This window comes from Hipposideros armiger, unplaced genomic scaffold (assembly GCF_001890085.2).
Source record: "Hipposideros armiger isolate ML-2016 unplaced genomic scaffold, ASM189008v1 scaffold_1224, whole genome shotgun sequence".
Taxonomy (NCBI): Eukaryota; Metazoa; Chordata; class Mammalia; order Chiroptera; family Hipposideridae; genus Hipposideros; species Hipposideros armiger.
Window position 1 is genome coordinate 247,047 of NW_017732574.1, and position 18,160 is coordinate 265,206.

Here is an 18,160-nt window from a genome sequence, read left to right on the forward strand (position 1 = left end):
GATCACCTCAATAGATACACAGGGCTGGCCAAGTAGTGCGTTGGTTAAGAGCTGGCTTGAGACCCGTTTCGGATCCCACAGGAGGGCCAGTGACACTGCCTTCTACAGTTGTTCACCTCTAAGATGGTGAACAACAGCTTGACCTGGAGCTGGGCTGCTGTGAGTCGACGGCATAGGCTGCAGTGAAGTTGCAGTGGGCTGCAATGAGCTACCATGAGTGGCTGGCAGCCAGCGTGAGCGACCGGCAGCCGGTGTGAGCTGCCAAGAGTTGCCATGAAAGGCCGTCCACAGGCCAGCAACTTATCTGCCTTACCTGGGAAGAGCGCAATGACAATACCAACATGGGCCAGTGAAGCAACATCCTCCACAACTAGACTGAAGAACAAAAGGACAGCAACTTGTCTGTTTCCCTTCTCCTGATTCCCCAGCCCTGTTCCCCTCCCCCAATTCCCCAATAAAATCTTTTTAAAATATATATATATATATATATATATACAGAAAAAGTATTTAACAAAATCATAAAAACACTAAAAAAACTAGGAATAGAAGTGAATTTCTTCAACCTTATAAAGGGCATCTAGGAATAACTATAGCTAAAACTGTACTTAATGGTGAAAGACTGATTGCCTTCTTCCTAAGATCAAGAACAAAACAAAGATGTCAACTCTTGCCACTTTTATTCAACATGTACTGGAGGTTCTTATGAGGGTAATTAGGCAAGAAAAAGAAATTAAAACTATCCAGATTGGAAAAGAAAAAGTTAGACTATTTCTATTTGCAGATAACATGATCTTGTATATAGAAAATCCTAAGGAAACAACTTAAACTATTAGAATAAACAGATTCAGAAAGACTGCAGGACACAATATCATATACGAAAATCAATTGGATTTCTAAACACAAATAACAATTCAGAAATTAATAAACAATTCCATTTATAATAACTTTTTTTTTTCAAATTCCCAATTTAGAGGCATAAACTTAAAAGAGGTATAAGGCATACACTGAAAACTAAAAAATATCGTATTAAGAAATTAAAGATATAAATGAAAGCCATCCCATGTCCATGGACATGAAGACAACAGTACTAGGATAATAATACTCCCAAAATTGATCTACAGATTCAATACAATCTCCTCAGTGGCTGCCAAGAGCTAGAGGAAAGGGAGAATGGGGAGTTTCTGTTAATAGGTACAGAGGTCTTTAGTGGGTTATGAAATCATTCTGAAATTAGACACAATTCTATAAATATATTAAAAACCACTGAATTGTCAGTTTAAATGGGTGAGTTTTATGGGTTGTGGATTATATCTCAATAAAAATGTTATGAGGGCCAGCCGAGTGGCTCATTGGTTAAGAGTTGGCTTGGGAGCCCAAGCTCTGAGCCACGGGGCCACCGGTTCAGATCCCACATGGGCCAGTGTCGCTGCGCCCTCTACAGCTAAGATGGTGAACAACAGCTCGACCTGGAGCTGGGCTGCCATGAGTCGCTGGTGATGGCTTACGCTGAAGTGGGTCTACAGTGGACTACTATGGGCTACCGTGAGTGGCCGGCAGCCAGCGTGTGCTGCTGTGAGCTGCCATGAGCAGACCATCCAATGGCCGGCGACTGATCTGCCTCAGCCAGGAAGAGCGCAATGATAATACCAACATGGGCCAGTGAAGCGAGGTCCTCCACAAGTAGACTGAAGAACAAAAGGACAGCAACTTGTCTGTTTCCCTTCCCCGATTCCCCAACGCTGTTCCCTTCCTCAATTCCCTAATTAAAAAAACAAAGTTATGAAAAAACTTCAAGAAAGAAAAATATAAAGAATAGTCGTAAAATACACTAAATAGTGGTAAGATACAAAAGAAGGAATAAAGTATGAAAGGTTTTTGTGAATAAAACTGACGAAGAATGAGCAGCTGCTGAAGATGAACAGAAGGGGGAAAGTTTGCTACTATTTCATGATTTCTATCTTGAAGATCAGGGAAGATTAATGGTATAAAAGCAGGGCACAAAAGAAACAAAAAATGAAAAAATAAATAAATAAATAAATAAATAAAAGCAGGGCACATAAAACATGAATCAATTCTATGGGGGAACATAATGAATATGATTTTGGATATTCAGAGATTCTATCCACTAGCTAAGAGCAAGGAGAGAGAAAGACAGATGAGAAAAAAAATCAGCTAAAATATTAGAATGGAGAAGATCTACGTGATAGAAATGAATGCAGGGGAAAAATTTTTTCTAATTAAGGAAGAAAACAATAGATTAAAAAGAACAGGGAAACAATCTAAGGGAGAGTGAAAGGATTTAGAAATTAAACAAAATGGCCTTGATCTTCTCTAAGAAGGAGGTCAGAAAAGGAAATGTGCTGATGACAGATGAATAAAAGCATTAATTAGCAGTCCGTGAGGTCCCACCAGATCTCGGATAACATGAATGAACACTGGTTAGTGATTTTTGATTAGGAACTGTTTAACTGATGATATGTGTTAAGAAAATCTATCATATTGATTTAGTAACAACATGTCATTTATGATCTGGTAAAACTAACAAGCAGTCATAAATCAAGGAAAAGTCTAAAATCTCTTTAGGGTAGGCTAGTCCTATTGTTAAATATACCAGTCTACTAAAATCAAAGCATCTAGTAAACTTAATCACTTTAGCAAACTATATATGACATAAAACAAACACTAATTTGCTGATAAAATCGGCACGACAATAACTACAAATACAACAGGCAGCCAAGCAGGGCTTACTGGAGTAAATATTCTCTATATAAATGATATGCACAAGAGAAACACACTACACAGTAAACTTAATTATTTCTTATGAAATCATCCCATACTATATTTATTTTGGTAACAATGTACGAAACAGGTTCTCTACAACTCTTCCCAAATAGAAATCTTAAATATAAATTTAATTTCTTAAACCAGTGTTGACAGACTACTAACCCATGGGATGTTAACAATTGTGCACACGCGCGCACATATTTTGCAAGCAATACATTTGGACAAAACTGGATTGGACAGCAATAGCAAGTTTCTATTTATTCAGGACTTTTTAGAGCTGACAACATACTAAAGCACACAGTTAAGTTCCATCAGAGGAGACATTTCCAAACTTATTCAACCATAAACACTTTTTAAAGGCAAGTCTATTGATGGCTTTTAGAATTGTGTCCTCAATATATACCAAAATTTTGGAAAATACTAATGAGAGAAATTCTTTTTTTTTTTTTTTAAAGATTTTATTAAGGAATTGGGAAGGGGAACAGTGCTTTAGTAAGTTGTTGTCCTTCAACCTTAGTTGTGGAGGGCGCAGCTAGCTCAGTTCCAAGTCCAGTCACCATCAGACCCCCATCGGCAGCTCGCAGCTGCTCAGCTCAAGGTGCCATGTTTAATCTTAGTTGCGGGTGGGCATAACCCACCATCCCATGCGGGAGTCAAATAGGCAACCTCGTTGTTAGAAGAGAACTTGCTCCCACCAGCTGAGCCATCCTGCCACCTGTTGGCAGCTCAGAGGCAGCTCAGCTCGGGCGCAGCTCACTGGCCCATGTGGGAATTGAATCAGCGATCCTGTTGCTCAGAGCTCGCGCTCTTAACCAACTGAGCCACTGGGCCGGCCCAGGAATTCTTAATTCAATTTTAACAATAAGATTTTAGAGTTGGGGAAACAATCTTTAATTCATATCTATGATGGATCCAAAATAGTCTAGTATAATAAATTTTACATTTACCCCAATATCACAGCATCCAAAATACAATCAGCAAATACTTAATTAAATGACAGTAAATATATACTACTTGATTAAGAGACTGATAAAACTTGACTCTCCTGAATGACCCTAGCAAGGTAACTCGATGTTAAAAATTATATTAAAAAATTACACTGCAGATAGTGTTTTTCTCTAAGTTGCAAAGTCAGAGTATTCACAAATTAAAAGAGCCTAATAAATTAGTTCAATAAATCCTTCTCTTAAATATTTATCTTTTTTAATAAATCAAAAACCTGATTTTATAGTGAGTGGAGGACACAGAAAACACCACCACTATTCCAAGTTCCAAAAAACATTATTCTGAGATATTTTTGAACCCAATTGATTTTTTATGACAAAAATTTATAAATTTAAAAAATACCACATACCTATAATATACATATATATATATATATATATATATATATATATATACACTTACCATTGTGTCAGAGTTAAGAATTTGTCTCATAAATTCCAAAAATGAAGACGCAAGTTCACCTGTGTCCTTACTAAAGGTGCTGACCACTCGTTTCAGTAAACTATGCAGAGCATTACTGTTTTTTCTTAAAGAACTGTAAAGAAAATAGAGAGGAAATGTCTTAAAATCTGAGCATATAAATCTAGTATAAGAAATGAACTATCTCAGTTAAGACAAAATTAAAGTTATTCTACCATTTTAAAAGTATAAATGTCCTTTGGTGCGTCTGTGTACACAAACCATGGAGCATAGCACTATCTATAGCTGACATCACCTTTTAAAGATAAGCTTTAAGCTCTTATAGAAAAACTTTCCCCAAATAATAAAGATATAAAACTTAGCAAAATAAACTTACAGGTTCCCTATTTTTACACTTTTTTATAACCTGATGATTTCTCTAACATAAGGAAGTTATAGCTGTCTCAGGAGTCTGAACAAAAAGCCTAACTTATATAATAACTACAAAAAAATGACTATATTTATGATAGAAGGAAATCAAAGGTATAGAGCAGGGATCAATAAACTTTTAATGTAAAGAGCTTAATCTAATGGTAAATATGTAAGGCTCTGCAGGCTATACACAACTCAGTCTGTTTCTCTCTCTCCAGTCTCAATCACAACAGCTCAACTGCTGGTCTAGTGGGAAAGCAGCCACAGACAACACATAAATGCTGGCTATGTTCCAATAAAATTTTATTTACAAAAACTGGTGGCAGTCTATATCCGGCCTGTGGCCCATAGTTTGCCAACCCCTGATATAAGAGAGATGTCAAACATAACAAACAATCATGACAATATATACCTAAAATCATGACAATATATAGTCCTGCTAAAATTATGCTATGCATTTACACAGTTCTTAAGTTGATCAAAAGAGAATTTCAAGGGCAAAGTATTCTAACATTCAGTTATATTCCTTAAGTTGTAATATAGTTAGCCAAAATGAAAATAAGTATATTAACAGTAAATATGCAGTTTTGTATTTGAAAAATAGCGTTCAATTCTGACAACTCATCATACGAGACTTTGGTAAAGCAATACAAAACTGAGAAAAATAGGATTCCTGTTCTTGAGAGCATTATAAAATAATGAAATGGACAAGGCACAACAAAAAGGAATGAGATTAAATACAAAGCTAATATAATTAATAGAAAAAGCGTGGGTTCAAAATTAGACTATACCAATTACTAACCTTTACATATAACCTTAACCCTTACTTCCATGGTCTATCAAAAAACTGTGGTCCACTATACACCTATTAGAATGTCTAAAATTTAAAAATAGAACAATACTAAATTCTGGTATTTTGCTGCTCAACTCGTAGAGAAGTTCTCTATAAAAAGGCAGAATACTGAAATATCAGGTTGATAGAACTATGAAACTGTGGTGATAAACACATGGCCTACGCATCTATACATATGTACAAAATCTTCCAATACATACATAGAGCTGTATATCATAAAACACGAATGGGGTTACAAAGAATCAACTTTCTGATATTGTATTGGTGTCTGAGTATCAGTACCTACTCATTTTAAAACCAACATACATACAAATAGATGCAAAAATAAATGTAGATGTATATGCATGCATGAGTTAGGACACATACATGTGTTTCCTAGCTCAATCCAATGGCAGAAACCAAAATCAGTGACACAAGTTGAGCAACAAATAATATTAGTTTATTATACAAGAAAAAAATTAACGTCCATGAATTCATACTGATATTAATACGTGAAAAAGTAAATAAGGAAAAAGTGATCTTTTTCCTTATTATAAAAGGACAATAAATAAAAAAGGAATGAAAGAAATAGGAAATCACCATTAAAACACCACAGTAATAACTGCACGTGCCAAGGTTCACTGATGGATACTAAAATTAGTAGACAAAGTTTTAAGTAGAAATGGGATATCTGCATAGTCTCAAAGTATCTTTTCCAAAATATTTAGTATTGAAAAATGGAAAATCAGTAATTTTGCAGTAAAGAATCTTGACTAATAGCACCGCAGTCAAGTAATCTAGGTTAATATCAGTAATACAATACATCATGTATTTCCTGATATCGTGCACTGAGAAAGGTACATTGCCTCTGTGGTATCCTTTTCAATAAAGCATAATCTCAACCTAATTATGAGAAAGTATCAGACAAAGTTAAATTGAGGGATAGTCTACAAAATAACTAACAAGTACTCTCTAAAAATGTCAAGGTCGTGAAAAACAAGGATATAGGAAACAAAAGGTACATTACAACTGAAAACAATGTAGGCTCCTAGCTTGGATCCTGGAACAGAAAAAGAACATTAATGGGAAAACTGGTAAAATCTAAATAAATTCTTTATTTTAGTTAATAGTATTATGGCAAGGTTGGCGTCTTAGTTTTGATAAATATCCAATGGTTATATAAGACATTACATAAAGGTAAGCTGGATGAAGGATATATCTGAACTCTATACTCGTTTCTGCAATTCTTCTGAAAGTCTAAAATTATGTCAAAAAATTTTTTTAAAGTGGAACCTGCCTCAGAGTTGTCATGAGAACTTTATGTAAAAGTAAATAGTGATCTGTTTATTAAAAAGCCAGGTAAAAGCTAGATCATGCTATACTTCTGCCCCCCTCTTTACTCCATTATTTCTCTGACACCATGCCCTATCATTTTTTTCCTTGATCACGCACTCCACGGGCAGCCACCATGGTCTCACAGCTATTTCTGAGACATGTTAGGCATACCATTTGTAGTTGTTCTCCCCCAGGATAGTAAGGTTTTACTCCCACCTCCTTTAGGTTGTCTTCTCAGTAAGGACTTCCCTAGTCACCTCCACCCCATATTTCAAATGACAGCTCCTACCCTCAGTCTGGCACTCACTATTATCCCACTATCTGTCCTACTTTGTTTTTCTGTAACATACTATGTATTTTATTTACATGTTTATTGTCTGTCTACCTCTAGTAGAATGAAAGCACTAAGAAAGCAGGACATTTTTTTAAAACTGAATCCCAGCACCTAGAACAGTATCTATCTGGCCCAGTGAATGCATTCAATAAATATTTGTGAACCAAGTGGATCTAGTATTCATTTTATTGCCTCACAGTGTCTACTATGTACCAAGTTTCTAGGTGCTGGGAGGAGTACCATCAAGAAGACACAATTCCCAGTCCTCATGTAACTTATATTCTAGCGAGGTAGACAAACAAATAAGCAATAAATCTATATAATGTAATGTCAAACAGTATAAATACAGTGAAAAATATAAAGGGGGATAAGAAACAGTGGCACAAAGGATAGGCTATTTTAGACAAGTATTTAGGCAGGAAATATATTTATACAGATACCTGAATAAAGTGAGGAAATAAATCCTAGAAGGATACAGGGGTAAAATTTTTTTGGGGGGGGGAAAAGTCTGGAGATAGAAATGAGCTTGACAGGGAGCAAAAATGAGGATAAAAGAGCTATGAGATAAGTCAAAGAAATGACCTAGGGCCAGATTGTATAAAATCTTAAAGATCATTATAGACAGTGGATTTTATTTGCAGTGCAATTGGAAGCCATCAGAATTTAAGCAAAGCAATGACATGTATCTGTTTTAAGTTTAAAAAGATCACATTGAGTGCTGAGAGAATGGATTTTATGGGGACAATAGCAGAAGCAAGGAGAACAGACTGGAGGCTATTTCAATGGGTCATGTAAGAAATGATAGTCAACTGGACAAGTAAGAAACTACAAAGGTGGAGAAAAGTGACCAGACTCAGGATATATTTGAGAGGTATAATCTACTGGACTTTATGTAAGGAGTGAAGACAAGAAAAAATCAAGAGCTTTAGGGTTTTGGTAGTCCATTTGGGTAGATGGTGATAACATTTACTGAGATGAGCAAGACAGAAACACATTTAAAGTAAGAATATTGGGAGCTTTGCCTTAGATCTGTCCAGTTTGAGATGCTCATTATACAGCCAAATAGAGATGTCAAATAGACATATAGGTTACTTGGAGCTTAGTAGAAAGATCAAAGCCAAAGGGAGAAAAGGGGATTGGTTAAGAAAACTTAGGAAAAAATTACAGATTAAAAAAAGGACCAGGGCCGGCTGAGTGGCTCAGTTGGTTAAGAGCTCCCTCAAGAGTTTGAGCTCTGAGCAATGGCGGTTCGAGTCCCGGCCTGAGCTGAGCAGCCACTGAGCTGCCAACAGGTGGCAGGATGGCTCAGCTAAAAAAAAAAATAAAAAAGGACCAGATGTATGTCAACTATAAGTGAATATATATATATATATATATATACACACACACACACACACACACACACACACACACACACACACACACACACATATATATTGTCATGGGACGTGGAGTATAGTGTGGGAGTAGAGTCAAGGGAATTGTAATAGATATGTATGATATTGGGGGGAAGTGGGGCGGCGGATTGGGGGAAGGGGGTTGTCACCTCGAGGGGTAAAAAGTGTAACTATTGCACTGTGTTGTACAGCTGAAACTAATTCTAAAAAATGTGTATTTCATAATAAAAAATAATCAAAAGGAAAAAAAAAAAAAAAAGGACCAGAAACATGAATCTAGCAAAGCCAAAAACATCACACATAACACTACTGCAGAGGTATGCAAAAGGTATTTGTGAGAGCACCTAATCCAGCCAGTAATGGAGGGATCAAGGAAAGTTTTGTTTTGTTTTGGGGGGTGGGGGTGGGTTTTATTTATTTATCTATTTAATTTATTCATTCGTTCATTCATTCATTCATTCATTCACTCATTCTTTTCAGGAGTACAGAATAACACAGTGATTAAACATAACGCACAAAGTGATAACCCCAACAAGTCTACTACCCACCTGTCACTATACAGTTATTAGAACATTATTGGCTATATTCCCCATGTAGCACTACACATCCCTGTGACTTTTTTTTTTTAATTATAGCTGACATTCAGTATTATTTTATATTAGTTTCAGGTGGACAGCACAGTGGTTAGACATTTATGTAACTTATGAAGTGATCCCCTAATTTTTTGGCTTTCTTGGAAATGTAATGTATAAGATGAATTTTGTGTGTGTCTGTCTTTTAAGATTTTAGAATATTTTAATGTCCATTTCTTCAGTGGATGCATTATAAGGTGAGATTTAAAGGATATACAGTAAATAACCAGGCAACAGTAAAAGGACATTCAAAAAGCAAAATTTAAAGACTTTGGGTTGAGAGATTGGGGAGTAGAGAGGAGAAAAACTTGGATGTTCAGAAGGTGCCAACTGAGAAAAAATACAGGTTTATTAGGACAAAGAAATGGAGAAGGTAGGAGCCAGCACCAAACACAATGCCTGGAACATAAGTTTCAAACCAACGTTACAAGAATTAATGATAATAACAGGTACAAATATATGTTTCCTCCTCTTTTCTATCTCATAATCCTGCATGCTTCTACAAATTCCCAACGAAACCTATGTAAAAGCCAGAATGAAGAAAAAGATGACAGCACAGAGACTGGAGCAGAAATTACATTTGAGAGACTTAGCAGCAAGACGTTTATATCATTTTAAATTAATTTCATCTCAGTCATTCCTCTAGAAAATAAAATAGAGTCAGCACTTTTAGCTTTCAGGATTCATAATAGCATACTACATCAGTTTTGAAGGACTAGAGGTGAATATATCAACAAAAAAAGTATCTTAAAACATGAATTAACATCCTTGGAACAATAAGATCTCCTTAAATAATCTAAGATGCCCACATTAATTTGTCTGAATTTTCAATTTATATTTTTAATCCTAAAGATTTTACTAGCACATTCCACTAATGAAAATCTCCCATAAATACAAAATTTCTCATGAAAGAAACCAGACCTTCAACTTTCTACAAAAGCTACGACTTACTTAATATGCGGTTACAAGGTCAAAAAAATGAAATCCAAGAACATACTGAATTAGATAAAGCATTACCTTTTTAAATGAAATAATCCATAATCATGCTCTGCAAGAAACATCATTGTTCTGACACATGTCAGTAAACAGTTGTAACTGCTCTCAGAGTTAGCTAGCATAGCCAGTAGACAGTCACAGATTGAAGCCATCAATTCTTTGTTTGGTAGAGAATTGGAGAGCTGCTCCAGTTCAGAAATAGAACCTTCAGAAGAGTTTGGCAAAATAAGTGCAATGTCCTGTGAGAGAGGAGTAAATAAACTTTTTAAATGATTATAAACATCACTTAAGCATTTTTATTTCAGAAATAAATAGCAATTAATACTATGCACTTAGTAATTACTAAGTAATACTTAATAATTATCTCATCAAATATTAAGGTCCCATCCTAAACACAGATTCAAATACATTAAGAACAAAAGTTATCATTTTGCCCTCATCATTTTGCTCTCCTCTATGAGTTAATATACAAGGATCCATACCTAAAGAAACAAAGACTTAAATATTACACTTTAAAAATATTTTTACTTTAAAAGAATATCTCTTTAAAATTTTTTCCTTCTGAATTGTCAGTGAGTGTAGTTGTATTCTCAAATGGTTAAGTGAAGTACTTTTGGTACCAAAATATTTTAAATCACTGTATTATTCATTCATTTGACTATTTTTAAGTTTATAAAGAAACCATTCAGAGAAATAAATTTTAATAAATATATTCATATTTGAATTTAAAACATCACAAAAAGGGATGGATGGAGCAAATAAACATTTAAACACAGTCTCTAAATTAAATATTTTCCTCTAATTTTTATATAGTTTTAAAATTCAAGTTTTTCAATGCTAGGCAAGTTTAACTAATAATAAATAAAAACTCCCACTATTCTTTTTATAGCAATGGATTTTACAGGAATATTTTTAGGTATGTCTCATTACCTTTAATAACTGCAAACCATTATTCAACTTGGGTTAAAACAAAGCTTGAATCAGAAGGGAAACATAACTATGTGAGGCCAAAAATGAGGTCTATGTGATCAAAGTAGCTAGGATGCTACAGTGTTATTCAGTATAGTCATAAAAGCTAACATAGATTACATAACAAACACCAGTCAAATGGACATTTTGAGGTATAAAGACTTAAGCTATCCTTTCTACCAGTTCCAAAGCTGTTTTCTACCAGGTTCCCTTTTCATGAAAACAAGTCACACCAAAACTGTTCCTCCTTGACTCAAGTATTAAATGTAACCAATCTGAATTTTTCATTAGCTAGAAAAAGATAATGTTCTAACATAGGACCCTACTAAAAATATTCTGCCTTGAAAAAAAATCACATCTGATGATCAGATAGGAGCATTTTAATAAGATACAATGGAATTAGGCATATAAATCTCCAAATATCCCAATCACAATAGGCTTTCAAAGTTAAAAACAGTTCTCATTAAGCCATGGAACTATAAACTGGACGTCAATAATATAAACAGCAGAAAGAAATATTACTACTTTCAGTCAACATCTGTAAGCACAGTAGTCTGAAACACACTAAAACTATACTAGCCTGTGATGCCTTCAAAAGTTGTCCTAACAGAAAAACATGATATTAATTCAACCAATCACAAAGCTTTAAAATTCAAGAATGAATCAGTGTATAATATAATTGGAAGGAAAATGAACATACTAGACATAACCAACCCCAAACAATACGTGGCACATAAAGCAATCTCATAAAGAAAAGGAAAGAGCTTTTCATAAAAACCTGTTAAGTACAAACCCAAATGAAGCTATGAAGCACCAAACCATTTTATTATTACTGGTTCACTCGTCAAATATACCTCCCTGAACAATAGCAGGAGTAATAAAACAGGTGAAATTTCCTTGTTCCCAGTGAAGGGTAGGTACATCAAGTGCTTTTCTCTCACACACACACACACACACACACACAAACACACACACACACACACACACACACACACACACATTTATAAAATAACTATAAATAAATACCTGATCACAGAGAGACTGCAAAATGGATGTGATATATTCAACACATTGTTGGCGAACAACACTGTCTCCAGGAGACCGAACCAAAGCTAACAGATCCTGGAATATCTCTGCATATTTTTCATCACCTTTAACAGTTCCATTAATTAGATGTAAAATAGCTAATTTACAAGCTTTGTGTGAAGCCAGAGTATCAAGAAGAGCAAGCAACCTGGTGGTTTGGCTAGTATACTGCTTTTCTTTATCTTCTGAAGTGCTGAAATAAAATCAACACATTTAGTAAACACATTTCTTGATTTTAAGGCATTATTTAACTAATATTTATTTTTCAAAACATATCAACTTATACCAATCCTGAATAAAACATTTCATTTATTGGATACAACTTCTCTGAAATTTTACAATTACTATAAAATTTTATAAATTTATGTTTTCAATAATGTATTTTCTTAAACCAGAGTACTTTACAGTTCACCTTCAAACATCCAAAATCAAGACTTTCAAGGCATTTTGCACATGAAATAATGAAATAAAGTTTTCTAATTAATCTATATATACTCATATACATAGTATGTGTATAGATGTATGTGTATATTTATAAGTACGTATATTATCTGAGCATTCTAAATCCTGGTTTCCAAATTCTAGTGAAAAAAATATATGTGTCAAGAATAACTTTAAGAAAAAAATTTTAATGCAAAATGAAAATACCTTTGCAAGTCTTCTACAATCAAATCCAACACAGTTCTCATAATCAGAAGTGCAGTTGGTGAGGCAAGGTCACACAATTGAACACAAATACGCCGTAACATATGTTGAATGGGCTGGCAGGTTGTGCCAGAGAAAGAGCGAACTATTTCTTGGAGCAACTTTGCTTGAACATGAAGGTGCATGCTCCACAATTTTCGGGTGTTGAGTGCCACTGATATATCATGTGGCTCAATAACCTGTTAAAAAAGTATAATGTGTGTGTTCGTAGATTTTTTAATATTTATTTATAGTCACAAAAACTGTTCAGGAAGAACTGTTATGAAAAGAACATCTTTAGTGCATGCTTAAAACATTTAATTTTCTATGATACAATTAAACATTTGCTTGAATTCAATCCATCTAAAAAATCTTATTATTATTCTCAGGTTAGCAGTCAGTAGAGCAGAGTCCATTGGTGAAGCAACCTAGTTAATGGCAAATCTAACACATGATAAGGAAGAAAAAAGGATTAAAAAAATAACAAAAGTACAAGTATACATAACAGCATAATAAAATTCACATTAACAAAAATTTATTTAAAATGTTACCCCCATATTTCCTTAATCACCGACTTGCTTCAGTTTTATCTCACCCTCACCCAATTATGTCTTTTTTAGGGGAAAGGAATGAGGGGTTGTTTTTGGTTTTTTTAACAAAATCACTGGCTTTTTAAAAAGTGTTACTGCAGTCATTTACAAGATGCATGTTATATGGAAGTGATACCTGAGTTGTTTGCATGGGCAATGGTAGAGGCAGCAGCTCTGAAAGGAGTATGAGTCCAGAAAAAAATCCTTCAGGAACCTTCAATATTGAAGAAAGAACTTCTTTTAACATTAAAGACCAAGTGTTATTGGCCAGAGTCTCTTCTGAGATTGTGAGTTTTTCATTAACTCCTTGTGTAAAAGTCAGTAAGATATCAATGATATCATTCTGAATTTTTTGTTCATCACTATCCAAACGACCTGAGAGGGGGATAGAGCACAGGAGCATGTGTAAAGTCACAAGTGCTGAAGGAACACGCATATCCTTAAACTCAAAGGATCCACCTCTCAGGAGTTCCGTCAGCATAGTTTTAAGAAGAGTGAGTGTGCAGCGAGCCATTGAAATAGTAGTAACTCTGTGAAGGGTAGTCCCCATGTTGACATGGAGTCTCCAAGGCTGAGTCAGAATACTGTTCAATTTTTGCAGAACCCGAATAAAGGTGTCCATTCCTTCAGCAGAAAAAAGCTGAATAACAGCAAGATTCCATTTCAGGTCTTTCTGTTGACCTTTATATAGGATAAGAAGAAAAGAAAAATTAATTACTTATATGTTAATGATCAGTTAAGATTTTTGAATATTTTGTTTAATAAATGATACTTATACTAGGCTTAAAAAAATAGTAATTTTAAAAGTATAGTAGCCACATTACCTTCAACAGGGGGTGGTGGGCATGCCACATTACAGAGAACACGCAAGGCAGTGGTAAGACCAACTCCTTCTGGAGTCATCAAGTTATCGATATTCTTTAAAAATAAAAATGAACAGAAAGTTTAATTTCTTGGTATGTATCAGATCAAGAGAAAATGCCAAAGGGATTAGCTAAAAATGTGAGTTTCAAGTTAAGTACTTATATCATTTAAAATTTCGTTAAATTTAAAAGATAAATAAGGGTAATAAAGTTTATAAAGGTTATTTGATCTTTGGTATATGTTTTACCGTATATATTATGTAAATAAAATAAATAATTGCAAAGTACAAGTGTATTAAAAAGTACTGACTAAAACAAAGGTAACATACAGAATACAGAGTATGAGACTCTGTATTAAGAATTTAAAATAGTTCCTTTTTGTATACTCTTTATATACATTCTCTCTCCCCAAAATGACTGATTTTACAAAGCACTGTAGGTGCTAAACCTCTTTCAAAACTGAAGCAATTGGGAATGTTTCAGCACCACACAATATAGATTTTTTTTTAAATGCAAATACCACAGGAATCTATTGTTATGATGGCCAGTTGGGGCATGGTTAGAAGAAAAAGAAATACAGTTGCCTATGTCCTTAGCACCTGCCCATGCTATGTTTCCTGGCAACCGTTATGTTTATTTATTTTTCACTTTTTTCATTTCAATCATTTTTTTTTACACTTTATTGTAATTTCAGGTGTACAGTATAGTGGTTAGACAACAGTTATGTTTAAATTGCTTTGTTTTAGTGGTTTCTACAGAGCAGTATATAGATGGTTAAAAAAAGCTTGTAAGAAATAACATTTTAAAATGTAACCATTTCAGCTTCTAAACCTCAGAGGAGAAAGTTAAATAAAATAATTCCTTTCCCCCATAGTTTTGTACCTTAGATTATCTTTTCCTCTAATTTCTTCCTTGCTGCCTTTCAATAATTCCACAAATTACATAAGGCAGCAGGGAGCCACAGAGTGAAGCTTTAGTCTTAGATCAACTGTTTTTAGTACATCTTGGAATAAATCTCTTACAATAACCACAATTAATGGGATAACAATTTACATAAAAATCAACTCTTTTAATTGCAGCATGGAATCTGAATTTCTAGAACTAAATTTATTATTGGTTAAATACTTTTACCCTAGATTTCTGATATTTATTGGACACCTTATATATTTTCCTGACCATCCACAAATAGCCTGAACACATGATCATCTAAATTTAAAGAACACTACTGTACTTGTGCTAAATTAAAGATTGAATATAATGAAAAGCTATAGATGTCATCTGTGGCACAGAGTAAGGAACACAGACGAATATGATGGCACCATAGGAGGTAAAAGTACTCCCAGGAGAGATGGAGTAAATAAAAAGAGAAGCGCAGACAAGTCAGTGAAGATAACTCTGAAGCAGATAAACCCAAATAGTACTTTGCTGCTGGGTCAGAATAGCAACAGATTAGACAATATACTACACACATTACTTTAATAACACACATTTCAACTTCAAAACCAAGATGGTTTATAAATACTCTCTACTTCCCCGCCCACATCACCACATAGCTCATCTGTTAAATGAAAGAGAAAATTCAAGATCCACTCTGCCCTTCTAGCTTAAAACTTTTTATGCATCTATGAGCACCTTTAGCCCTTTTTCTATGCTAGCACACTGTATTAACTAAGGAGCAATGAAAAATTTTAAGACTCCCCAAACTAATAATGTACAATGATTTTAATGAATTTTTCACGATGAATTACTATATTATGAAGTACTATAATATTTCAATTGCAATATTATAAATTTTATAATTTTCAACTTTCATAAATTACTTCAACTGCAGATTTGACCATCCCAAATTAACAAAAATAGAACTAGCCCCCACTGCAATTATCTGAAATTGAATCCATCAATTTTCACCTAAAAATTCTGAGGGAAATTCTTTTTCACTGAAGTTTAACTGAAACAATTATATGTTACATTACCAAAGCATTTAACTTTTGCAAATGTCATCAAAATGTTAGAGGATATTATCCAATTTGAGAGAAAAAATAGGATGGAATCTGGTAATGGAGAGCCTTACAGTACACATGGTTGTGTGCATGTATGTTCATGTACATACACAATCACACACCCATCTATATCCATATATCAATATGTACTCACAAAGTCTAATAAATCAGGTAGTACACTTAACAATTACTGCATTATCTACACAAGTGATTTAATGCAATATTACTATATACTACCACATACAGATCATAAAATCAGGCACTTTTAAGTTTTACTTACCTGTTTAACATATTCAATTAGGTTTGGGATGCAGTTAATTTCAAATCTAAGGTTTTTCAGAGGTTCAAGCCACTTGCCCAGTTCTTAAAAACAAACAAAAAAAAACTCATAATACTTTAAAATAAAAGCCTTTATAACAAAGGAAGTAAAGGTGTTCTTTTCTAAAGAAAAACATTATCAGATCCATAATGATATAAATAATCTAAATTTCACATAGGGATGAACTTATGTCTAGTTCTTTAAACAAACTTTAAAATGAAATGTAAATGTCCTACTATATGGGTTTAGAAATAAGAAGTGACCACACTAGTATTTGGTTTCTGAAAACGTAAATATTTACATGTTTAAACAGGACCATTTAAGTAAACTGAGTATTTTTAGAGCATTAAAAAATTTTTTTATAAAATTGGCTGCCTATAAACTGATAACAGTGTTTATTCACCTAATGCTGTGATTGCCTTCCCACACTAAAAAAATGCACAACATGTATTAATTTCTAAAAGGATCAAAAATCTATGAGGGAACATTTACTGAGTGGCTTTTCCCGAAGCATGAATTTTAAATTGTCATTTTTCTAGTTTGCCTTTATAAAATTAAAAGTACACTATCACCCCAAAATAATAACAGCAAACTTTATTTACAAAACAAACACAAATGAAATATAGCATTTACCACAACTGAACTCAAAACTCTCCTAGAGGCTATGGCACACCTATACATCATACCAAACATGTTTTATAAAAAAGCATCCTAATATAAAAAATGATATACCAGTTCCAGACACTTGATAGAAATTACTAAAGGAAACTGAAAGTAGTAGTCATGTCTTTCTTGGTTCTACACTTCTCCATGAAGATTACCATTGTGTACACCTATGAGGTGTGATAAAAAAAAGTGAATGTTTAAATTAAAAAATTTTTATTACAGGGGCCAGCCGAGTGGCGCGTTGGTTAAGAGCTGGCTTGGGATGCCAGAGGGCCCCGGTTCGGATCCAACATAGTGAGGGCCAGTGACGCTGCCCTCTACAGCTAAGATGCTGAACAACAGCTCAACCTGGAGCTGGGCTGCCGTGAGTCGCCGGCGACACGTAGGCTGCAGTGGGTTGCCACGGGCTACCATGTGTGGCCAGCAGCCAGCGTGAGCGGCCAGCAGCCGCAGTGAGCAGCTGTCCGGAAGCCGGCGACTGATCTGTCTCGCCCGGGAAGAGCGCAGTGATGGTGCCAACTTGGGCCAGTGAAGCAAACAACGTCCTCCACAACTAGACTGAAAAAGAAAAAGGACAGCAACTTGTCTGTTCCCCTCCCCCCAATTCCCCAGTGCTCTTCCCATCCCCCAATTCCCCAATAAAAATCTAAAAAAAAAAAAATTTTTATTACAGTAAAAGACACACTGGCTGTGGCCGGCAGCCAGGGTGAGAGGCCGGCAGCCAGGGTGAGCTGCCAAGTGCCGCTGTGAGCGGCTGTCCAGAGGCCGGTGACCGATCTTCCTCAGCTGGGAAGAGCGCAATGATAATACCAACATGGGCCAGTGAAGCGAAGTCTT

General features: G+C 34.7%; 1 protein-coding gene across 2 annotated transcripts in view; it reads right to left on the minus strand.

The window, feature by feature from the left end:
• The window catches only part of VIRMA (vir like m6A methyltransferase associated), a 62,881-nt gene that overhangs the window by 14,471 nt on the left and 30,250 nt on the right, over positions 1 to 18,160 (minus strand). For both annotated transcript variants that reach the window (XM_019632990.1, XM_019632991.1), the window contains exons 11-17: positions 16,619 to 16,701; positions 14,300 to 14,393; positions 13,612 to 14,156; positions 12,850 to 13,085; positions 12,142 to 12,394; positions 10,168 to 10,385; positions 4,192 to 4,324 (exon numbers count right to left, since the gene is read on the minus strand). In XM_019632990.1, the coding sequence (XP_019488535.1) occupies positions 4,192 to 4,324; positions 10,168 to 10,385; positions 12,142 to 12,394; positions 12,850 to 13,085; positions 13,612 to 14,156; positions 14,300 to 14,393; positions 16,619 to 16,701 (1,562 nt within the window). The remainder of the gene's footprint in view (positions 1 to 4,191; positions 4,325 to 10,167; positions 10,386 to 12,141; positions 12,395 to 12,849; positions 13,086 to 13,611; positions 14,157 to 14,299; positions 14,394 to 16,618; positions 16,702 to 18,160) is intronic.